The 24,835-nt window shown below is 45.1% G+C and overlaps 1 protein-coding gene across 2 annotated transcripts in view; it reads left to right on the top strand.

Annotated features, from left to right (window-relative positions):
* Positions 1-22,394, top strand: part of DYRK2 (dual specificity tyrosine phosphorylation regulated kinase 2) — a 40,498-nt gene extending 18,104 nt beyond the window's left edge. Inside the window, exons 3-5 of one of the 2 annotated variants that reach the window (XM_020905476.2) lie at positions 3,382-3,424; positions 4,096-4,257; positions 14,410-22,394. In XM_020905476.2, the coding sequence (XP_020761135.1) occupies positions 14,431-16,011 (1,581 nt within the window). In that variant the 5' untranslated portion in view covers positions 3,382-3,424; positions 4,096-4,257; positions 14,410-14,430 and the 3' untranslated portion in view covers positions 16,012-22,394. Of the gene's footprint in view, positions 1-3,381; positions 3,425-4,095; positions 4,258-5,673; positions 6,178-6,766; positions 6,916-14,409 lie in introns of those variants that run through there. The other variant, XM_070454635.1, reaches the window with a different exon arrangement.
* The last annotated feature ends 2,441 nt before the right edge of the window (positions 22,395-24,835 follow it).

Genomic DNA, 24,835 nt, shown 5'->3' with positions numbered 1-24,835 from the left:
TTTGCCTGCAGATTTCCACATGCTTTGTACTTCTTTCAAGTCTGCTATAATGTTATCTTATCAGAGAGGCCTTCACTGATGATCCTCAGTAAAACAGTACCATCTCCCATTTCTCCATCCCCTCTTATATCACATCATGTTCTGTATACTACTTATCACTCTCTGACATGTGATGTATGTATTGTCCATTACTTGTTATCCTCCTTGCACCAGAAGACAAGACCCACGCAGCAGGGATCTTATTTGCTTTGTTTCAAATACCAAGATCAATGCCTGTCATGTAGTAGGAGCTGATAATTGCTTATATATATACATATATAGTTTCCCCCACTATTCAAAGTACAGCATTCCTTTGAAACCTTTCATAAGCCAAAATGGCATCAAGTGGAGAAATAGTGACCTTAGGACATAGCCTGCTAACAAAGGAGCAGAATAAGTCCAGATAAAGCAGAGAAGTTCAAAGCGATGGTGCCTTTGTGCTGAGATGCAGTTTCAGGGGAAAGAACTTGGTGGCGTCACTCTGGTTCCTTGGGATGTGTGATGCCTCTAAGAACTCACTGCAAAACAAATTTGAAGGGTGTTATTTTTGCTTTCACCTTTTTTTTTTTTTTTTTTTTTTTGTAAAAATGAAAATCCACTTTGGATTTCTTTCTGTTAGGGAAAGCAGGTAATCTTATAGGTCTTTTGTAGAAGTAGAGTGGAATCCCTTTTCATTGTTAAGTTTGAATGTGGATGTTCACTCTTAGCCCATCCTAGGCTAAGCTAAATTGTGCACCATTTAAATGTTTTTATTGAGTCTGTGCTAAGGCAAGCCAGGAGCAGTCCCCATTGCAGCCCTGGGCACCCACTCCTTCCCACTAGCTCCTTCCTAGCTTCAGATTCCTGGAGAAGGAAATGGCAACCCACTCCAGTGTTCTTGCCTGGAGAATCCCAGGGATGATGGGGCCCTGGTGGGCTGCCGTCTATGGGGTCGCACAGAGTTGGACATGACTAAAGCGACTTAGCAGCAGCAGCAGCAGCAGCAGCAGCTTCTAGATGGCATTACTTTTGGTTATAGTGTCAGCAAAGATCCCAAGAGCTGGAACCACAGGTCCTGTCCCCTACTCTTCTCTGGCTTGCAGAATTGTACCACTATTTCTTTTACAGCAGACTTCCCAGTAGAGAGTCACTCTTGGAGCTGCTGGACTATTCTTATTTATTCGTTCCTTGCCAGGTGCAAGGACCTGCATGGTTGCTGGTGTCCTGGAATCAGCTTGTTTCTGGGTGGTAGCTCCCAGTGTGGCCTGGTGGTCCTGTCTCCTGGTGACTGACTCTACTAGCAAGTGCTCTGTGAATTGAGCCAATGGCAGGGGATGCCCTGGCCTAGGGGCCTGCTGCTGGGGGCCCTACCTAGTGGTGGCCCTCCTATCCCTCTGAAGCTCCTGGACACACTGGGCACCACTCTGCTGGCACTTGTCCTGGTGGCATCAAAGATAGAGGCCCCACACAGCACTCTCCACATCCAGGATATAGCTTTCTCCTTTCTCTGCTTACTTCTTTTTAACATTAACTCTGTCCTTAGGACACAGTTGGGAAAAAAAGCAGATGAACCATCCATAAGAAATGCTAGACAATATGCCTAGCCTTTCCAGATACCTAGTTCACCTAGGGGACAAATGCATCCTCCTTTCCCAGGACCAAGGAAACTGGCTCTGTAAGTACCCTGACCAGAACACTACCAACCTGCTTAGACACTTCAGATCACCAGCTCTCTAGTGGTACACACATTTCTTCCAGATTTCCACATCAGCAGTGGCCACAGAGCCAAATGCAAACACCAGCGGCCATTTGGTTATGACATCCATGCCCCCTACATCTGAGGAGGTAACATTCCTGAATGTCAGCCCATGTGGTCTTGATATTCTTCTCTAGATGGTTCTGGACCTTGGCGATGGACACAGGGATGATACCATCAGTAAATAGTACTAAGTACTAAGGGGCATTCAGACGGTAAAGCGTCTATCTGCAATGCTGGAGACTTGGGTTCAATCCCTGGGTTGGGAAGATCCCCTGGAGAAGGAAATGGAAACCCACTCCAGTATTCTTGCCTGGAAAATCCCATGGACAGAGAAGCCTGGTAGGCTACAGTCCATGGGGTCACAAAGAGTTGGACATGACTGGGCAACTTTACTTACTTTACTAAGGGGCGTTAGGCCTAACTGACAGGTCTAGGTTATCCAAAATGAGTCAGTTCCTTAGGAATTACCTTAGTTGCTTTAAAAGACTTTGTACTTTGCTTCCATATTTCCACAGCTAGTAAAGTTTCAGATCATTCTTACCCCAAATGTATCATCAGTATCCCTAACCTTGTAAACAGCAGTACTAACCCTCTCTCCCTGCCACTTCCAGCTTCCTCTGTTCTGAACTGCTTACACTTCTCCCAAAGGACACTATGTTTTCTTCTACTGGGTGCCACTGCACATCCTATTCTTCTGCCTAGAAGGTCCTAGTCTGGCTTGTCTGGCTGCCAAACTCCCAAGTATCTCTAACATCACAGCACTTTTGAGGCCAGTCACCACTTAAGCTGAAGTCATGATTCCTTCCCATGGACCACCACTGTGCCTCCTGCCTGCCTTGATTTCTGTCCCATCGCGTCATTAAGTATCTCATCTCCCCTACTGGATTGTGATTATTAATATCCATGGCCAGAGCCAAGGATTCTTTATTTAAATGTACAGCTCCAGTATCAATAGTGTCAAAAATATGTTAGGTGCTTACTGCTTATTGCTTCATTGAATAAAAGAACGAGGTCCTAACAGACTGCCTGACTGAAGCCTTTCCCACTACATCTGATGATTCATCCTGTCCTCTAGGCCCAGCACATACTAAATTCTTTGTAAATGTTTCTGGGATAAAGATATTAAGTGAGTGAATAAGTTTTGAAACCAGCAATGTTCTTATACATTTGCAATTTTCTCTGTGATTAGCACTTTTCCTAGTGAAGAATCAACTCCCTTCTACAAGACACCAGGCTGAATTCCCCGAAGTTTCTTTCTCGCTCACCCTGCCTACCTGTTATTTCAATCTGGATTTTGTAAACATTCAGAGCAAATGACGTTTTTACAATGGGCAAGAACCAAGGAGCAGAGTCTTACTAACTGAATGGAGTCCTGATGTGGTTACGATTAACATCAATACAACTCTGGTCTGGTTATGAGTTGTGACGATTAAACACGATAGTATTTGTGAAAGGGTTCTATACAGAGATTAATGTAGTGTAATTAGTCATGAAGCATTAGAATAATAAAGTTTGAGGGTAACTCCTAGGATTCACCTAGTTCACTCTCCTTGAAAGCTCGGGGAGTTCATTTGTTCATCTTTCTATATTTGTCATTAATACAGGTTGGAGTCATCAATAAATAGAATGAGAGAAGTCCAAGCAATTGTAAGTACTAATTCAGAGGTCAGTAAGAATAAGATTTTTAAGTCTTTGACAGGTGTAGCATTTGTAATTAAAATAGCGAAAGATATTAGACTAATTGCAAATTTTCCTTAAGAAAGCAAAAAATTAAAAAATGGAAATTGCACTTGTCATGTCATAAAGCAGTATACTAGGAAAAGTTCTCTAAACATACAGTTTTTCTTTGGTCAAAGTTAATGATTCATTGTGTCCCTTCGCTGGAAAAAACGTCAGTGTTCCTTTCCGTCATGTTTAATGTGGAAATTAATATTACTAATATGGATTTCACAAACTATGACATCTAGCAGTTATTGTTTTTCTTATTCATGAAAAAGCAGGAGAATATTTAGTTTCTGTTGAAGTAATATAATAATTATTTGAGTAAAATAACAGTGTAACATTATATCAAAATTGAATTTTCGGCTTCACATTTTTCATTTGAACATCAGTTGTATGGAAGGCTCATTAAGAAAAGGAAAACAGTGTGAAAATAATTGTTTTGAAAGGGAAGGAAGGAAAAGAGGTGTGCAGTTTCTTAAAAAGCCAAGGTAGTGTAACAGAGAGCAGAGTTAGAAGGACTCAGAAAATGAGTTCTAGCTTCAACTCTGCTACTAAGGAATCTCTTTTCATTGATAATACTAAATATGTTTCTCTAGGCGAATCTGAATGTGATAGCCTGCGATGACAAGCAAAGGGGACTATCCTCTTCTGGGACCAGATCAGGACCAGATCTTCTTTTGTAAAGGCTTATCATTGGATTGACTGTTTCACTATGGTTCTACTTTATTAAGAGAAGGCACACAGAGGATCCGTTTGAGGTACCTATTACCAGGCACAATTTTATGCTTTGCCACCTGTTCTCTCTGCCAATGCCCTCAATCCTTGCTGCCCCATGTGGGATCCCTGGAGACTCTGAGAGGGTCACACTGTAACTTTGAAACACCCATTTGGGGGCATTTGTATAAAACTGAGAGTGATGTTGCTGGGAGGTTGCTATGACAATTTGCAGACAGTAGAGGGGATGGGCCCCCATTCTGACTTGAGTCTGCACTAGCTCAGGCCTGCACACTTGGTCTGGCCAGCGGCCGCAGAGTCCCAGGACAGACTTAGCGGAGCTAGGCCCCCAGGAGAACTTAAGAAACCAGGCAAATCTTAGGAAGAAAGCGCAAGGCGAGCTTCCCGCTTCCCGTCTCCCCTCCCGCTGAAGTAACAAAACCTGTGACCTTTGCACGAAGACCTGTGCCACAGACCACACGAGGCGAGTGTGAGAAGGGCAAGCAGTTTTTCCGTCTGCAAGGGAAAGAGAGGCTGTATATGGCAAAATAAAAAGGGAAATTCTCCACGTGTCTTGGATGGGAAAGGGAAAGAGACTTTGTGTCTCTGGAGGAGAGGAATTGAAGGTATCGCTTGGGAAGGTGTGTCTCTCCCAGTGGCCGCGGAGGGAAAGGCTCGGAGTTGTTAAGGAAATGGGAGGTGTCTCTGATGTTTATTTTTGCTTAGCAACCCACAGCCAGCTGCTTCCCCGGCAGCCGTCCACACGCGCCTCGCTGCCTCCCCTCGTCCTAGCGACTGGAGAGCGGTCATTTGGTGTCAGTAAACCGGGGAGGGAGGACGTGTGGTGGAGGTGGAGGTGGAAGTGGGAGGGCAGCCCCCTCCTTGGCCCACGTTCTGGGTCACCAGGCTAAGACCCGGCCCTCCCACGGGGCTAGACTTACCTTAGCCAGGTGACCCTCACACAACTAAGTTATTCCCGTGATCAGATGGGGCGATGGGGTGGTTAAGCCACTGGGACCCGGAAGGCGGGGAGGGGGGCGGGCAGCATTGTCTGGGAGCAGCCATTAGGTTCGGAAAGCTGAAAATGCATACGTGTTTGGGGAAAGCGCTCGGCAGGGGAGGAGGGGGTTTCTGCAGCGATTTCAGCGGGAGGGAAGCAGTGGTGGGTTGCGCTGGGCGGGGAGAGGACGAGCCGGGGAGGGCAGAAGGTCGTTAGCTGAGGCGCCGAGGGGAGCAGTGCAGATGGCCGGAGGGGGAGGCGAAGGGCGAGCGGAGGCTGCGGAGTTTTCCGGGGAGTGGAGGGGTGTCGACGCCGACGACGGGGGGCGGGGGCGAGCGGGGAGGGACTTCGGTGGGCGGCTGGGTGGGGGAGGGGTGGGCGCGGGAGCCCGGGGGCGGGGCCTGCCCGGCGGCGGCGGGAGCGGGGGCGGGGCGGGGCTGCCCTCCTGGGCCGGGCGGCGCGCGGGCGCCCGGCGAGTGTGCGCGGGGGCGCGCCTGCGCGGGCCCGGGAGGAGGCGCGCGGGCCCGGGAGGAGGCTCCCGAGCGAGTCGGCCCAGGCGGCGCAGCCCGCCGCTCCCCCGCGCCCTATGTGAGGGAATCGGGGAGGCCCGCGGCGCGCCGGGGAGGGCGAGGCATGTGCACGGGCCGGAGGGTGCTGCGGCCGCCCGAGGAAGAGGAGGACGGCGGCGGCGGCGAGGAGAGCGGGGGGCTCGCGGCGGCGGGCCCGGGCCGAGGGGATGCAGCGGACTGTGTGTGTCTGACTGTAGCTGACGCGAGGCGGCGAGGAGGCGCCGGAGATCCGCCAAAGGGGCGACCAGGGGGCGGCCGCGGTGGCGGCCGCGAGAAGTAGCAGCAGGACGGGCGGCGGCGGCGGCGGAGACGGCAGCCTTGAGATGCATTTTCTTCTCCAGCGGCCATGTTAACCAGGAAACCTTCGGCCGCCGCTCCCGCCGCCTACCCGACCGGTAAGGAGGCCCGGGCCCCGCGCCCCCGGCCCCCGGGCCAGCCCTCGTGGCGCCGGCGCCCGCTGCCAGCAGGACCTCGAACAAAGTCTGCGCCGCGGCTGGGCGGCTCGGGGTTCCCCGGGTGGACGGCGCGCCCTCGCCTCGGCTCATTGTTAACACGCGGGCCCCGAGGCTCCTCGGAGCTGAGCCCTCTGGCCGGACGGGAACCGTTCCTGACCTCCCCAGTCCCGTGCTCGGCGATGCGGCGGCGCCCGGGTCAGCAGTCCAGTCGCGCTCCGGGCCTACGGACGCCCTCAGAGTGGACCACCGGCCCGGCCCAGCCCGGCTCCCTGGCGGGGTCGCGAACTCGCTCGCGCGAGGGGAACCCTACTTAACTTTGCAGCCGCCGGAGCCCCGCCCGCGGGCGCGCCGGGTTTCTGCGTCCCGGGCCTCCCGCCGCTCCCCGGGCGCTCGTACTCTAGGTCCCTGGCTCGGCCCGGGGGAGAGCGGGCTCTGCAGCCTGGAGGGGTGGGGTGGGGCGGGGCCACGGGGTCCTAGTGACTTTCTCCCCCTTGACCCTCTTTTGTCTCCTCCCGCGCGTGGCTGCCAGGCCGAGGAGGGGACAGCGCCGTTCGCCAGCTTCAGGCTTCCCCGGGGCTCGGTGCGGGGGCCCCCCGGAGCGGAGTGGGGACCGGCCCGCCCTCCCCCATCGCCCTGCCGCCTCTCCGAGCCAGCAACGCTGCCACCGCAGCCCACACGGTGAGACCCAGCCCGCGGGCGGCTGGGAGGGGGGACGGGGGACGGGGGGTGGGAGAGGGGCCCGGGGCACCAGCACCCGGACTTGGAGGGTTCTGCAGCCGGGAGAGGGGAGAGAGGTCGAAGTGCGGGTGTCTCCACGCCCCTGGCCAGTGGCTTGTCCGGGACGCCGCCCTCTGGAACTTGGGCGAGCCCAAAGCTGCAGCCACAAAGGAGGATTCGTGGCACGGGCCCCTCACTTCCCCTCCGGAGCCCGCCCACCCCTGCGCTCCTCTTCCTTCGAACTTCCTCCGGCTCTTTTCCCCTCTTTTTTAACCCCCCGTCCTTGCTTCCTCGAGCTCGCTTCCCTGACCCGATAAACATCCCTCCCCCTCCGCCACCACGTTGGGTAGTGGATATTTATAGAAATAGATATGTGTTAGGGTCAGCCCGGCTGTCCTGCCCGGAAAATAGATCCCCCAAAGAGCCTCGCAGGCCTGGCCTCAGCCAGCAGGGAGCACCGCCAGTTGTCCCCCGCGTGTGGAAGCATGTTTTATGAGTGCTACAGGTTTGAGCAAAGCAGAAATTGTAATTAACATTAACAAAAATAAGAGCCGCAGCCGCAGTCAAAACAAGCCACCCCTGTAGGTTTCTGCAGTTGGGTATTATTCAAAAGGAAAGGGCCAGCTTTGCTTCCCGGGGAGGTGGGAAGGGCAGGGCGCCTGACAGGGCCCAGAGGGAGGGGAGAGCCCAGCTTGACTTCGGCGTGTACCTCTTTTCTCGGTCCCAGAGAGAGCCCTTGGATGGTGGCTGACAGCCTAGCGGAGCTGCGCCCCGGAGGAGGTGATGGTTTCCAGGGTCTTGTTTACATATTCCTCTGGATCTTTCAGAGGAAACGCCTAAGATGGTTCTACATGAGGGGCGCTTGCTAGGGATATGGCTTTGTTTGCCAAGTGAAAGTTAAGTTCTTGTAGAAAAGGCTATTTCTAGCCTACAGCGGGATAGCTCTGAGGGTCATGTGCTCTGCGGAAACTTGTTTATCAGGGGAGAATTTGTGAGGGAATGGCTAAAGTGGAATGTTTTCTGTTAGACCTGATTATCTGTGTACAGTTCCACTGGAAAATGTTTTCTTGTTAAATCTTCTATCTCTCTCTCCTCCTTTTTCTGTCTCTCATGACACATCTGGACCCAGGGGCTAAGAATTGACTGCACAGAAGTTAACCAATCTGTTGGGGCTGTGGCTGATGGAAGCTGAATCAGTAGACTGCTGATTCTGCGTGTTCTTGTTGCGGGTGATGTTTTAGTTGAGAAATTGCCATTGGGTTTTAGGTGTTTCAGTTTGTTTGTTTGGTTTGGAATCATCTGACAACTTGGAAAGTATAACATCCAGTTTTTTTCCATGTCTGAATGTAATCATATGACTTGGTGTCACCTGGAAATGAAATACTACTTGGTTTGCATCTGGATTCTGGTTTTCTAAGAGTGGGCTTTGCTTGATCAGAACCTCTTTGCAAATGAAATGTGTATGAGATGATGGAAAATGAAAGGTGATTACTATAGGAGTAGTCTGTGGGAGACCAGAAATGAAAAGATTATGTGGGTGCTTCTCAGCTCTCCTAATGATAGTGCTTATATTTTGCTGTGGTATCTATTTGATTCACCTAGAACTTCAATGTGCCATTGATTAGAAGCTTGGTTTTGAAAGTATGAACTTTGGTTCTGGTTGTTGTTTAGTTTTGGTTTTATTTACACAATATTGCAGACTTTCTCAAATGGGTGAGTAAAAGGACCGCGGGGTTTTATCTGGTTCTATGCCTTCATTTTATGGATGAGGAGAGCCGACAAGTTAACTGGTTTGGTCAAGATGCCCGAGCTAGTTTCTGTGAAAGCTGGAGCTAAAGCCCAGGCCCTCCTGAGTCCAGCTTTGCATACTGCTTGCCTGCTAATTCTAGGAAATTGAACTGGTTTGGTTATAAATGCACAAACCTTAAAGATCCATGTTTCTGTACGTCTTTGAGATTTTTAAAAGTTTTTAGTTTTTAACTCCACAGCGGTTACAACTAGGAATAGCTATTAATGATTGAGTAGGGGAAGGGCATTATGAAGAAGAAACTAGTGTTTGCCTGTTTTCCCTTGTGAGTGATGATGTAGGTAGATAAATATATGACTATGAGAATTGTAAACTTTGGAATTTATCTAGTGCATTGCCCTCTTCTTCCTTGTCTCCATGGATATCTTGTATTTAGTCATTTTGTTTATGTCTTTTGGTCCTAAAAGCACACCTAGTAACTACTCTGATTCTTAATAGTTTTTTCTTTTTAGTGTTTTAGGGGGGATGCTAATTTGCTTATTTTTAAAATTCTGAAATATTAATATTGTATCACTTTCATAACTGCTTAATGTTTAAAACACTCTCCAGTTACCAGTTTTACTGTTGTAAAATAATTGGAGTTGAAGAATGAATATTTCCACTTTAAAAAATAGTAGAGTTTGGTAGAAGAAAAGTAGACATTTGACTCAGGGCCACACAGACCATCAGTGTTTGAGGAGGAGCTAAAATTCCAATCTTTTTGGACTCAGTTCTGTTCCCATAACACTATATAGCATTTCTAAGATGACTCCAGTGAAATTTTAAAACTCCCAGAAATGTTAACATAGGGAAGTATGTGCGATTTTCCCTTTTATTTTTGGAAGAGATTGAAACTACCAAATTGGCTAGACTATTGTTCTTACATAATTTTTAGTGCAAAAATGTTTCATGGTCAAAGAGGGCTTTTTTAGGTATCTCTGCTTTAATCCATACATTTTAGGTATCTAACAGTTACATCCACTCACTGTGTTATTTTTAAATTCAACAGGCACTGTGCTAGGTAGGCATTGGCAGAAAAGGAAAAAGCAAGTAAGAGGTTTTAAACATCCTTAAGTTTATGGTATAGTCCTGGCCTGTGTATTCTGGAAATGTTTTGGCATTTCTAGGGTTTTTTTCCCCCTTTTTATAGAACAGTTAATTGCGCTTCTGACCCACGTTGTGATTGTAGAGTCCTATGGTGTTTAAGACAATATCCTCCTTTACTGGAGCCCCTCAAATGGATTTCCTTAACATCTGGAAAGTTTTTAAGATTCCACATGTCACTTTTAGGTATTTAGTTGATGCTATTATTCTTTTAACAGGCTGTCCTTGCCTCCGTGTCTCTGCTTATGTATTGCAATCCTAACATTTTGTGACCTGAGTCACCAGGGACAAGTCTTAATTCCCTGGGTGTTGACTTCATGTTTTCTTATGAAGGTACAAAGGTAGTTCTCAAGAATAACTCAAAAGAGGTGAGAGTTAAAAAGGAGTTACTGACATGCATTCTTCCATTCAGCAGAAATTGACTGAGTGCTTACTGTATGTTTGGATTTATGTCAATAAGGATTTAAAAAGATAAGAGGTGACCCCACCCTGGAACTGCTCACATCCTGGTTGGTATATCAGGTGTGAAAACAGGTGTGAAATGAAATAAGTATTTTAATATATCAGTGCTCTGTAAGCACCCTGGAAGGGAAAAGGACCTTTTCCAAGAGGAGGTGAGAGTTGAACTGGCCTTTGAAGGGTGAGTAGGAGTTTTCCACATAGCCCACTTTAGCAAGGAGATTTCAGGCAGCACTTGGAAAGGAGAATGGTTCTAGCTCTCCTTTCAGTTCAGTTCAGTCGTGTCCAACTCTTTGTGACCCCATGAACCGCAGCACGCCAGGCCTCCCTGTCCATCACCAACTCCTGGAGTCCACCCAAACCTATGTCCATTTAGTTGGTGACGCCATCCAACTGTTTCATCCTCTGTTGTCCCCTTCTCTTCTTGCCCTCCATCTTTCCCAGTATCAGGGTCTTTTCAAATGAGTCAGCTCTTTACATCAGGCGGCCAAAGTATTGGAGTTTCAGCTTCAACATCAGTCCTTCCAATCAACACCCAGGACTGATCTCCTTTAGGATGGACTGGTTGGATCTCCTTGCAGTCCAAGGGACTCTCAAGAGTCTTTTCCAACACCACAGTTCAAAAGCATCAATTCTTCGGCGCTCAGCTTTCTTCATAGTTCAACTCTCACATTCATACGTGACCACTGGAAAAATCATAGCCTTGACTAGACAGACCTTTGTTGACAAAGTAATGTCTCTGCTTACTCACTACTATACTAAGCACACTGTGCCTTTTACCTTGTTTAACCCTCCTAATGCCCCTAATGAGGCAGGTTTGTTACCCTCTTTATACCAATAAGGACCCTGAGGTTCAGAGAGCTTAATTGCCTAAGGTCACATAGTTTGAAGTGGTGGAGCTTCGATTCATTTCCCTTGTGTCTAATTGAAAATCCCTGAACACCTAACCATTATGAAACATGACCTCACCGAAAAGAGAGGAATGTAAAAGAGTGGTATCTCCATGGGTCATAGGGAATCCAGCTTATTCTTCTCAGAGTGTGACAGTGGTGTAGGTGACACTGGAAAGACTCAGGTCATTTAGGCTCAGCATTTTAGAACCTCATGTTCTTGCCTGCAAGTTCTTGAGTTCTTTGTGGAAATGGAGTGCCCACATGAGCCTTAAGCAAAGTCAGGTGCAGTGTGAGTGACAATTTTCAGTGGTAACTCCAGAAGTGGCAGAGAGAAGAGATGGTGAATTCTAGGCTTACAAGCAAAAGGACATATGAGGAGGTGCTGCTTCCATTGTCCCAGTAAAAGACACAGGAATGCCAGGTGGAATAGCATGGCTGGAGGGGAGTGGGTCAGTTAGAAGTGACAGTGGGGCTTCATGGTGACTTGGGAAGGTACAGGAGATATGGAGATGGACTGAGTGACTATTTGGGAGGGTGACTCAGTAGGTAAAGAATCTGCCTGCCAATGCAAGAGACCCAAATTTGATCCCTCTGTAGGGAAGATACCCTGGAGGAGGAAATAGCCACCCACTCCAGTATTGCCTGAAAAATCCCATGGACATTGAAGCCTGTTGGGCTGCAGTCCATGGGGTCTCAGAGTTGGACACAGCTGAGCACAGCAGCACAGTCTTTTCTTGGCCAGAAATTTAGGGTTATGGGAGGAAGAAGTGGTTTGAGCGGAAAAAGTGCAAGTGGAGTTTGAGTTGCCCATGAGGAAGGCAGCTGATCTGTAGTTGGACACAGCGAGTCTTGAGTTCAGGAGTTACGGATTGGGCTTGTCTAAGCTGGAGGTGTTCCAGGAGAGTTCCGGGAGTGAAAAGCCATGAGCAACTTGAGGCTTGAACTCTGGGGGAACCCTGGAACCCTCCTTGATTGCTGCTGTGGAGGAGACCAAGAGAAGGTAGTTGGGAGAGACAGAAGGTCATCCAATTAATTGGCAAACTCTAGTTCTAGTCACTCAGCTTTTGTGATGGTGTTTTAAATTATGCAGAACATTAAAATTGCTATTATAAAAATTGAAGTCGGTTTCTGAAGCTCAGAATGTTTTACTTTACCCTCTTTTTAGAACTTCCTATAGCTCCAAGGTCAGTTTTGTCCCCAGTGAAGCCTCATGCTTTTGTCCTGTGTATACTGGTAATGTTGGTTTTTCTTCTGAAATTTCTCCAGGCTGCCCTGAAGAGAATGGTTCTCTTGGAGACATATATTTCTAATTTCAGGTCCTTTCATTCCTGGTACTTGAAAGACCACAGTGGGGAGGAGGAGAGGTACAGAGAGTGAGGCTTGGACAAAAACCACTGGACAAGCCTGTACTGCTTTTATATATATATCCAGGACTTCCCTAATTCATTTTTATGAACTGCTTTGCTTTTGGCAAAGAATGAGGATAAAATAACTTGTCTAGCTACAGTGACAGGAGATAAGTTCATTTAGCATAGAATATCATCTGTGAGCTTAGTAGAAGGGTTCAACTAGAAGTCTTGCAGAAATCTAAGAAGTAAAATCCCTCAGTCATTGAAATCACACTTCAGACAGGCCCAAGTACTGAACTGTATTCTCCTTTGTTTTAGAAGCTTGCAGAGAGAAAGCGCATGCCTCAGATAGTGCATCAGTTAAAGAAAATTTGAAGGTCTTGGACTCCTAGTAAGAAGGACTTGGAATTTCATTTTGTAATCTAGGTAGTCCCAAACCATTTCTTGAATTATGATGTTACATAGAACACTTCTACGCATTTAGTGATATTTAAAGCCCAAGAGATATAGGGTTTAGGAAATGATGGGGAAAATACTGAAAGTTGAGGACTTCAGATAATTGACCGTATACTCCTGAAGGGCTGTGTGGCCAGACCTCAGAGAACATTGAATGAATGAGATGGATTGCAAACAGCAAGTTGATCTTTAAGCTTTCATATTAAAAAAATCATCTACTGGGATGCTTTTAAGACTTGTGAGTTACTGTCTGAGGCTGGCAAGAATTCCTAACTGGGAGGGGATCCTGGCTGTTAGTTTTCTTCCACCCCTCACTTCTTGGCCATAATAATGCTTGAGAGAAATCCCAAGTAGATTCTCTGTAAGAAGGCTGGGGCCCCCTGGCTTATGCCATCACTTTGTTCATACAGGAATGTTCAGGGATGGCTTGTGTGCCTGAAATAGAAATCGCTACGTTGTATTCCTTGTTGGAAAGCTGAGTATCCCAGCAGCCGGGAGAAATACATGTTTTGAGAGAGCCAAGCCATTGACCAAAGGAAGGCCCTAGTGTGGCAGTTGGATTGTTGGGCTGGATGGCCTTAAATGGTCATCACAGTCAGTAAAGCCCAGAGACTTAAAATAGGTTTGGGGTTTATAAGATACTACAGTACATATCTACATGGGAATCTTTTCCAGCCTAAAAGTACAATTCTCTTTGCTTCTGGATCATGTACTTTGCTACGTGTAATTAGTTTGATTTGCAAGTAGTGGAGAACACCAGGAATGAAGACAGCAGTGCTCTCAGAATAGAGCTAGATGCCAAAGATGGAGTTGTAAACAAGACCAGCCTGGTCCCTGCCCTCGTGGTAATAAAGAAGCTACCAAGTGAAGTGTGAAAAACGTTGTAATCCAGCGGCGGGAGATCCTGTAGAGTGCCAACGTGTCCATGCTCTTTCTGTATCCTTTCATCTTGATATCAAGTATGGGTTGAATGGAATGTCTGTGATACCACAATGCCTGTGCTAAATGTTAGGTAGAGAATGATGGCCAAGAAACCTGATCTCTGCCTCCAGTGAGAACTAAAAACTCTTAAGGACCCTGAAAATGTGCACGGCAAACTCTTTGTTAGGTGCAGCAGTTCTGGGGTCCTTTCTCTTTTTCCGGATCCCTAGTTCCATGGCCACCCCCAGCCCCTCAGCCTCCTCTGCCTCTGTCTGAGGCTGTCTGCATCACCGTGTCCACTCCCCCTGTGGCTGTGTCGCTGAGGTCCCTGCTGCGCTCACAGCTCCTTTCCTTTGAAGAAGCCTGATACCAGCTGTACATCCAAACCCAATTGGATTTCGTGAAGGTGGGGGTGGGAGCCAGCTTATAACATGGCCCTTGGGAGCGAACCGCTTCTGCCCACTGATGTTCCCTCTCTGCATTCCAGATCGGCAGTGGTAAGCACACGATGAATGACCACCTACATGTCAGCAGCCACGGACAGATCCAGGTTCAGCAGCTGTTTGAGGACAACAGTAACAAGCGGACCGTGCTCACGACACAGCCGAATGGGCTGACCACGGTGGGCAAAACGGGGCTACCAGTGGTGCCGGAGCGGCAGCTGGACAGCATCCACCGCCGGCAGGGGAGTTCCACTTCTCTGAAGTCTCTGGAAGGCATGGGAAAGGTGAAGGCCAGCCCCATGACGCCCGAGCAAGCAATGAAGCAATACATGCAAAAACTAACCAGCTTTGAACACCATGAGATTTTCAGCTACCCCGAAATATACTTCTTGGGTCCAAATGCAAAGAAGCGCCAGGGCATGACAGGCGGGCCCAACAACGGTGGCTATGACGACGACCAGGGATCCTATGTGCAGGTGCCCCACGATCACGTGGCTTACAGGTACGAGGTCCTCAAGGTCATTGGGAAGGGGAGCTTTGGGCAGGTGGTCAAGGCCTACGACCACAAAGTCCACCAGCACGTGGCCCTGAAGATGGTGCGGAACGAGAAGCGCTTCCACCGGCAGGCGGCCGAGGAGATCCGCATCCTGGAGCACCTGCGTAAGCAGGACAAGGACAACACCATGAACGTCATCCACATGCTGGAGAACTTCACCTTCCGCAACCACATCTGCATGACCTTCGAGCTGCTCAGCATGAACCTCTACGAGCTCATCAAGAAGAACAAGTTCCAAGGCTTCAGTCTGCCTCTGGTCCGCAAGTTCGCCCACTCCATCCTGCAGTGCCTGGACGCTCTGCACAAAAACAGGATAATTCACTGTGACTTGAAGCCCGAGAACATTTTATTGAAGCAGCAGGGTAGAAGTGGGATTAAAGTGATTGATTTTGGCTCCAGCTGTTATGAGCACCAGCGGGTCTACACATACATCCAGTCCCGTTTCTACCGGGCCCCGGAAGTGATCCTTGGCGCCAGGTACGGGATGCCCATCGACATGTGGAGCCTGGGCTGCATCCTCGCAGAGCTCCTGACCGGTTACCCCCTCTTGCCTGGGGAGGATGAAGGGGACCAGCTGGCCTGTATGATTGAACTGCTGGGCATGCCCTCCCAGAAACTGCTGGATGCATCCAAACGAGCCAAAAATTTTGTGAGCTCCAAGGGTTATCCTCGTTACTGCACTGTCACGACTCTCTCAGACGGCTCCGTGGTTCTCAACGGTGGCCGTTCCCGGAGGGGGAAACTGAGGGGCCCACCGGAGAGCAGAGAGTGGGGGAATGCACTGAAGGGGTGTGATGACCCCCTCTTCCTTGACTTCTTAAAACAGTGTTTAGAATGGGATCCTGCAGTTCGCATGACCCCTGGCCAGGCTTTGCGGCACCCCTGGCTGAGGCGGCGGCTGCCAAAGCCTCCGACGGGGGAGAAGCCGTCTGTGAAGAGGATCCCTGAGAGCACTGGTGCTATCACATCCATTTCCAAGTTACCTCCACCTTCCAGCTCGGCCTCCAAGCTGAGGACTAACCTGGCACAGATGACCGATGCCAATGGGAATATTCAGCAGAGGACAGTGTTGCCAAAACTGGTGAGCTGAGCCGAGCGCCCCGATGCTGGTAATCCTGAGAGATACGACATTGCTGAGCCTTATTGGGTTGAAAAAGAGTAGCTCAGACTTGTTTTTATTTGCTCAATAACTCGACTCATTTGTATCTTTTCGGCACTTGTTTTAATGTAAGAAAGTTGTTTTGTTTTATAAAATACATGGGGACAATGCTTTAAGTTTTTATACTTTCTGAAACTGTTTTTGTGTTCTCACAGTACGATGAGCCTTACTGTAATTAGTGTGGCAGAGTAATAAACATCAGTGGCAGGCCATTGATCACGTCGTGACTGCCGCGCATCTACAGATCGGTGTCAGAGACATTCACTATGTCTTCATGGTTCGTAGTGTGTTCTCCCCCAGGTGATTGCCTCTGAAGGGCCCCCACCCCCACGCCCTTCTCTCTCCACACTCCAGGTTCATGCACAGGTGCAGCATGTCCTTCGTTTTCCATAAGTTACCTGGCTGGTAGTGATGGTGGGAGGAGGAGGATCAGGACGAAAATGGTATTGTAAGAAAAACTGCACCTTAGAGGTTTTTTTCCCTGAAATAGTGCTCAGAGACAAAATCCCCACAGTTGAAACGCCCAGTTAGCATTTTGACGTTCTAAAGGCCGGCCAAGCAGACCTGGTGGATGAATGGAAATGCGTGTGTCCCTCCAAATTCTCCAGTGTGATCAGCGAGCTGTTTTGCAAAGAAGTCTCGTTTAACAGAATTTGGTTTTGCGCCTAAAATTAGAAATGTATTCCATGAACTAACTGTTCTTCCCTTCTTTTTGCTTTTCTCCCCACTGTTCCTCTTTCACCACACATCTGTTGCTTGCATCTAATTTCTTTTCCTTCCTTCACATACATATCCCAGACTGTTAATACAGAAGAGAGACATTTTTGGCTGTGATTATGACCATCTTTTTCATGTTCCAATTTAAAAAAGAACAGCCTAGCTACTTAAGGTGGGGATTTCCATAGTTCCAAAGACGGTTTAGCAGACTTGAGTGAGTTCACACTTCAGGTGCCACAGTAAGGTTCTTTTAGCCTGGGAAAGCATCACCTCTTTAAAAAGAAAGAGGGTTGAAAATCCTCTTCATGAACAGACATCAATTGTCCTTGTCCAGCAAGGCCAATTTTAACAAATTCTAAGGAGGAAAAGTTCAGCCTCAAGTTAAATGGTTTGACTTACTCTATGCATCATTAGAAGAACCACAGACATTGCATTCCTCTGTTTTATTTTACTTTGGTTTGGATTGCACTTGATTGTTTTTGTGGGAATGACACTTTACCTGGAAAAGTACTCTTGAGAGTTAGGTAAAAGAATATTTTCTCCTCTGAATAAGAATTATTTTCACAGTGAAAATTTCAGTATTTTATCACTAATGTATGAGCAGTGATACATATCGGTTTCAAGGCACGTGGAAAAAAATTTAGTTATGTGCAATTTAATATAGAAAGATTTCTGCCTGTTTGGACAATAGGTTTGGGTAGTATAAAATAGGATAAATACTCTTTTATATGCACAGATATTATTGTATGGATTGCCTGTAAATTGATTTACAAGTACTTAAAGCATGGTCCCCAGTGAGGCCAAGAAAGTTTCCGGTTAAGTTCTTTTAATATTAATGCTACAGTTTCTCTTGCTTTAAAAAAGAGAGTCGTTTTGAACAAAACACTTTACTTATCTTGAGACTTTGTCAGTTGATGGTGGAGAAAAATGCTCAGGAAATATTACAGATATTTGCCAAAAAATCAGTAATAAGATTAGCTTATTAATAAGGTAGTGGTGTTGATATTTGCTTTACTATTTAAGGGTGTCACTGATTAATTTATACTTCTGTATTTAGAAATTATAGCTTCTTTCCCCTAGTCAAATTCTTTAGCCTGTTGTACCCATTTCTGTGTAATCTGTGGAAGTGCAATAATGTTAGTAAGTTGCATTTTAAATGATGCTCATGTGATCAGTCAGTGGCTTATAGAATTTAAAGATTGTGTATTATTAAAATTTTGGCTTAAAGGCATAAGAAGTGTAAGACTTTGTGGTGGCTTTTTAAAACCATAAGCCTCTTAATGATGGTTAGCGTCTTTAGGTCATTAAAAACAAACAGAAGCATAAAGGCTATTTTCCCCTTGCAATGCTCCTCTTCCGCCGTAGCCACTCTCAAGATTTTCACTGAAATAAATGAACCTGAGCCTGCCATTAATAGGAATTTCCCTATAGAATGATTATCCATGTTAAAATTTATAAACAGACTAATACTGCTTGTCTCCTCTCCCACCACACAGAACTGGTTCTTAAGATGCCAACAGTGCATTTGTGACTACCTTTATTCACAAATGTAACCGGAAACTTTTCAGCCAAACTAAAACTGCAGCACTATGGGGGCTGCCCCCACACCGCACCTCCTAAATACAGTGGAATTTCCCTTATTCACAAAGAGCCACCACGTTCAGTGTTTAGTGATTGAGCTGCTTTTTACGTCTAGCTTAATTATAATGTCAAAAAAGAAAAAGACAAATGTTGCATCGTTGAGATTTTCAAACATCAACCAGTGAAGGGCTCTGATAGGCTACTAGGAGTCGGCTTGGAAACAGTCCTTGGTCTCACAGGTTGCCGTTGTCTAGGGATGTCTGAGCTGTTTGCAGATTGAGGAAGAGCACAGCGTGGTTTGGTCTTCGGTTGTGGTCTCATCTGGCTCCGTTTCTTGCACCCCAGAGCGTGCATTACCACTTACGTGTACTGCTGCAACGGTGATGCAGGGCAGTGTAGGTTAACAGCAGAGGAGAACTTGTGCCCTCAGTGATAGCAATGTGCCTTTTGTTCTGAATGCCATGTTGTAGGGCATGCGTTGTTTGGCCTCTTTAACTCTTTGAATACTAGGCAGTAAGAATGGAACCCACCTCTGCAAAGAGACATCTGTCTTAAACATCCAGATACTTACTAGCCTTAATAGAAACCATAAGGCATAAATCATCGTCAGGCACCAAAAAAGGTCGCCACTGGTTAGTTACACATGGAATTCCTATGTTTAAGGGGTTAAAGATGGTCTCTGTTGTATCTTAACATCAGACTGATTTTTTAAATATTTTTTTTTTTGTTATGCTAACACTAGACAAAAATCGACTGTATTTGTAAAAATTTACCTCAAACCATTTAATTTTATAGTGTGATTAATCCCAGGGCATTTGGTATGAACCAAAGTGCATTCCTTTTATATATGCCTGGCTCTAGTAAGGATGGCCAGGGATTTTTACAATTTGGGTGCAAGGCACTTAAGCCACTTTTAAACTTACTAGGTGGTTTGGAGTCATGTGGAAGAACTCCATCAGAATGTTAGGAAACACTTTAGGCATCAGTAGCATTGGGCCATATTGGAATCTTCAAAGGGTGAATTATTTTCAAGAGAGCATTCATTTTTGTAATTTTTCTCATCAAGAATATTCTGGTAAGCAGAAGACTTAAAACTGATTTGGTTGGTAAAGGTTTTAATATTGCCCAACATAATGCTGTGGTAGCATTTAAAAAAAAAAGTATTTGTGAACTCTGTTTCTTAGGGGCTTGTACATCTCTGCTATGGACATAGATAAAATTAATTGTAATTATACTCAGCTCAACTGCTACAGTTATGTCTAGGCAGTGGCTTGGGTTTCTATCGAGCAACAACTTAGACACGTGACTGTAATATGCTGCAACTGTGTGTACTGAAAATATGTGAAAATGGTTGAATGTGGACTGTGTATATATGTATGTAAAAATTTCTGTGAGAAGCTGCTGTCGCCACTTAACATGAAATATGTTCTAGTGGATTTTAATCCTAGTGGCCAGTTCTATGATACTGTATGTATTGTATAGCTGATGACAGGAGTAAGACTGTTCAGTGAATATTTGTTAAATTTTATTGTCGTGGCCAGAGATAATTTCAGAATAAAATTTTAATGTCCTACCTTACTTTTCTCCCCTTTTCTAACTGTAATTTTATTCCTGATCTATTTCTGGTGTTAGTCTTGGTCTGGTAGCCTGGAAAGAGTTTAGAATACAAATATTTTTCAGCAATCACCGATTATTTTTTTATTAGTTCCATATAAATGTACAAATGCCAAGTCAGAAAGGCTGGAGTTTTAATTAGATCACTCTTGCTTTTTCTCAATGTATTCTGTTCTTTACCTTTAGTTTTTTTGTGAGCCTCTGCTATATTCTCTATCTTATATTTAGTATCTTGCTAGAACATCAGATCTTTAGTGTGTATGTGTGTTTTTTAATTTCTTTTTAATTTTCAGGGCCGTGGGAGCAGAGTTGAAATTATTTCCCACTGGTCTTCATTTTTCCCTGTACTTAAAGTCCTGGTAAATTATTCTTAATGTGCTCTCACCAGCTCCCCCGTATTTTGTTAATGCGTATGCTTTTGCAGTTCTTGTACTCGATGGTCTCTTTGGTTCACATTTTTGGGAGTTTTTCGTGGCTCCTCTAGTCATGGCTGGAACAGAAAATGAGACCTGTGAACTGCAGCTAGCTCATGATTTGTCAAGTTCAGTTAATACCAGGCGGAGAGTTTACTCCCAGATGACAGTGAGCAGATGCTGTGGTGATTTGTCAGACATTGCAGGGTTATTGTGTAGACAAATATTTCCCTCTTGTGGAAAGAACTACCTCACATTTTTATGTACACCCGTCCTGCCACCAGCAGCAGAGGAACTTAGTGTGGCTTCCTGCAGCAGAAGGGGGCTATGCTGAAAACAAGGGCATGCAATAGGAGTTCCCAGCCCCAGACTTGGTCTTATCACAGCCCAGGCCATGGACTAATGTAACTGCTTCTCTGGTTTCTCAGAGTTCTTACCCAGTGAAAAACTACCAACCAACCAAGAAACCCAGTATATTTGATACAGATTTTTAAGAGATGTGCATTATGTATGAAAATGAAAGTTTACGCTAAAGCTACAGTTTGAAATATTGTCCAGACTTGACAGAGCAGATGATAGTTTTTCTTCATTCTCTATCATCAGATCCTCTCAAAGCTCTTACTTAAATTGAATTTCTGTAACCTTTTCCCTTTTGGAATAAATACACAAATATTCTTGGAACCTCAAAGTTGTCTTCAAACTAGCACTGGAGGGTGTTCCTAGCTGGCATTGGTATTGATCTTTTAGAGCAAAAAGAAATCAGTTTATTTTCTGTTTTGGAAAAAGAACTGTTGAGAGAGTTTTGAAAAAAGGGTGTTTGTGACTTTGTTTCATTGCTGTTTTAAAAAAGTTTGAATTACGCTGCATTTCCTTTGGGCCATTAGGCAAATAAACACATGTCATGAGTGATGGTTAACACCTTCCAAAATGAAAAATGACTTGCCAGCACATTACACATACATAAGAAAATTGCATCTTACTGCAAAGGATTTGGTTTATTTGGTTTGACTTTGACTTAGTGTTTTGCTGTGGTCACATCCTTAATATCTGTGCTATATTTCATATATGGGAAGAAGAAACATAATTGCCATACCTTTGCATCTCAAGGACGTTTAATGAGCAAACTAATAAATTAATATTCATTCCTTTGAGGAAAGCTGACATTTTAGGAGTATTAACTAGCCATCTATAGAAGGGAGCAACAAGGTATATAATAACTCCCATGTGTTCCAGAGCTTCTTGTATGCTCTTTATGAAGAAAGCCTCCCAGATCTCATGGTGGTGTATGAACGTCACTTCAGCCTTATTCATCTCTCTGAATTGTAATTACCCAGTTTGATATTTGAGGAAACTGAAGTGCCTTGCTCCAAAGTGACTGCAAAAAACTGGGCCTCAGATTGCAATCAGATGAACTTTGGTCTCGGACAATAAAGGAAAATCCCTCATTGTACATCACAACCAAAAATTTAGAAAGGGGAAAGAATTTGAGCTAGCAATGGGCGTTTCTATTATTTGAATAAATTGTGTATCAGTTTCCAGGAATATTTTTTAAAAGGGAAGAAACTACAAAGAAAAAAAAAGCAAAATGAAGCTGAGGACTAAGAGTAGCTTAGTTTCTTTTGGCATATCTAATAACTAAATGCACTGTCAGCACACCCTTCAGTTAATTTAAGAAAGAGGGACTTCTCATATTGCCATGTGGGGGGAGATGAATTATAATGGCTTTATTCTTTATTGTTCTTAACATGTGCTTTTACATTTGAATGTATGAAAATATTTTTGACTCTTCATTAAATCTCAGGGATTAAAAGTTAAGTTTGACTGACTAGCAGCAGGTAAATCTCTTAAATTCAAACTTACTCAGGTTTCCTCTCCTTTGCCTCCCTATTTAAGAAACAGAATGCCTGCCAAAGACATATATAAAAATTAAAATTCCAAATATAATTTTAAAATACCAAATTGTAAATAAAGCAATTTTACACACAGAAATATTGTGTCTTTCCTTGCTTTTTACTCCAAATTACTTCCCCTCCTAAGTTTGAGGAGTTTTAAGTATCTAAACTATTTCTTCACTTACAGAAATGAAGTGTGTTATTTACAAAACAAAAACCCATGAACAGGCTTGCATCATTTAAAGTAAGAGCTTATTAATAGTTTTCTGTTGTCTAGGGGGAAATACGATCAGCGTACAAGCAGTTTATAAAGATTTTCAGGAAAAAGTGTATGGGTACGTTTGGACTGATATTTTTATCCTTTTTTTCTGAAGAGGGATACCTAACCTAATTTACCTTTTATCTAGAGTTCAATTTATTTGAATTTTTGGCTTCAGTAGCCTTAAATTTTAAAAAAGAACACAAAAACCACCCTCCCAGATGTCCATCTTATTAATATCTATTGTAGATGGCATTCATTTGTCAAATATTTATTAAATGCCTACTACATGTCAGGTATTATTTAGGTACTAATGACAAATGTTGGTGAACAAAAGAATTCGTACCTTTAGGTTTTTAGACTGAGAAACAAGCCGTTAGACAAGTAAATATATGAATAAATACTGTTGTAAGTGTAAAAATCTGTAAAGAAAAAGTACAGTGGTGCTGTGTAGTGTGGATAATGAAAGTGGGGAGGTTGCGTTGTATGGATCAAGAAAGGCTTCACTAGTGAACAGAGCTTTTGTGAACAGAGGAAGGAGAGCGTAGACAGAAATACTGAGCTAAGCTCAAGGCATGTGTGAGCGATTAAAGGAAGGTCCTTGCAGCTGAAACTCGCAAGATCCGCAAGAATGAGAGAACTTGGTGTGACATGAAGCAGGGGCGCTAACTGGGCCCCAGGCCATGCCAAGCCTTGTAGGTGCTGTCAAAGATTTTGGTTTTTATCCTATGTGCAAGCAACCATGGGCTTTTAAGGAGGAAAATGCCATGAGCCGATGGGCTCTCCCTGGCTGTCTTTAGCAGAATGTGCTGAGCGGGGTCAGAATAGAGGAAGGAAAACCAGTGAAAAGTGTTCTCAGGAGATGTAAATTGAGAGCCGAGGGCAGGAATGGAGATTTTCAAAGAGAAAGGCTTGGAGGGCTTTTTAAGATGCAGAACTATTAAGGTAGAGATAATAGTGGTGTTTCTTTGTGCATGAAAAGTAGCTGTTGCTATTTTAGTGTCTGATTTGCTACATTGCATCAAAAGGAAATAGTTTCTGGTTTGCTGGAGAAAAGAGAAGGGTGAAGATTAATGCCTTTGGATGTAGAGTTATTATAAAGTATTAGTAAGCTATTTATCTCTAGCTGAAATTTGAGGACTTTAAGTCAAATCTCATTTATTAATTGAATTAAAAAATTTTCAGGAATTGTATGTTTAAAAGAATTTGTAAAAACGAAAGAAAAAAGATGGAAAAAGGGGACTGTGGAGGTCGGCTAAGCCAAATCTCCCCCCAACAGCTATCCTCTTCTTGGGGTTTCCCTCCATCTCTTTCTCCCTCTCTTCTTCCTTCCACAGAAGTCATACTTTTAGTGTACAGACATTTGAATACAACAAAACAAAATAAACCCCCCCCCAATAAAAAATAAGAGAAAAGGTGAAGGAGATAGATTCCAGTTAACTTTATGTTAACTGAGAAGATAAGATTAGATAGAAAAATTAATAAGAGATAAAATTCTGAGCAAGAAAAGGTTATTTGTGCTGCTGCTGGGTAAGGAAAGCTTCAGGGAGCAGGTCTCCAGCCAGGTCTTGGTGGTCCAGCTGCCAGAGAGAAAAAGAGCATTCTAGAAGAGACTTACTACAGCTGGGCCTGTCACGTATCATACATTCTTCTGGTCATCCAATATTAAGCATTTGGTGTATATGATTTTTGTCCTTGGCATAGTGTAAGGGCTAGGCAGAGACTGAGCTTTTTCTGTTTGTTTGCTTTTTGCAGAATAAGAAAGTGAAGGATAATTCCTTTGTTTTGAAGGGTGAAGCCTTTTTGCCTTGTGGTTTCCTCAAACGTGCCACATTCTCAAGTCACAACAACTGTACAAATGCATGCCCTGTGAAGAATGCCTTTCCCCAAACTGTTTCTCCGTGGGCCTCAGCTCAGGCCAGACATCATCACTCCCTCTCCAGAGCCCTCCTTTACCTGAGCTTCGGCAAGGGGGCCCTTCCCAAAAGCTGACATTGGCAACCTTAGCACCTGGGAGGAAGTTTTGCTGAGTAGAAGGTGAGTGGACATGACGTGAGATCCTTTGCCCTGCTTCCCTCCATCTTACCCTCTGGGCATTCACTGCCAACCGCGCTGAGAGGTGTCTGGAGATACCATTTTAATAGGGGAGGGGGGCCAGATGTTTAACAGATAATCCTGAAAATGTCAGGTATAAATCATGAGAAGTGCCATGAGGGAAAAGGAGCTAGCTATTGTGAGAAAGAAAAGTGGACTGGGCAGTCAGCAAAGGCCCCTCTGGT

The sequence above is a fragment of the Odocoileus virginianus genome, chromosome 24 (assembly GCF_023699985.2).
Source record: "Odocoileus virginianus isolate 20LAN1187 ecotype Illinois chromosome 24, Ovbor_1.2, whole genome shotgun sequence".
Lineage (NCBI taxonomy): Eukaryota > Metazoa > Chordata > Mammalia > Artiodactyla > Cervidae > Odocoileus > Odocoileus virginianus.
This window is presented reverse-complemented; position numbering and strand designations above follow the sequence as displayed.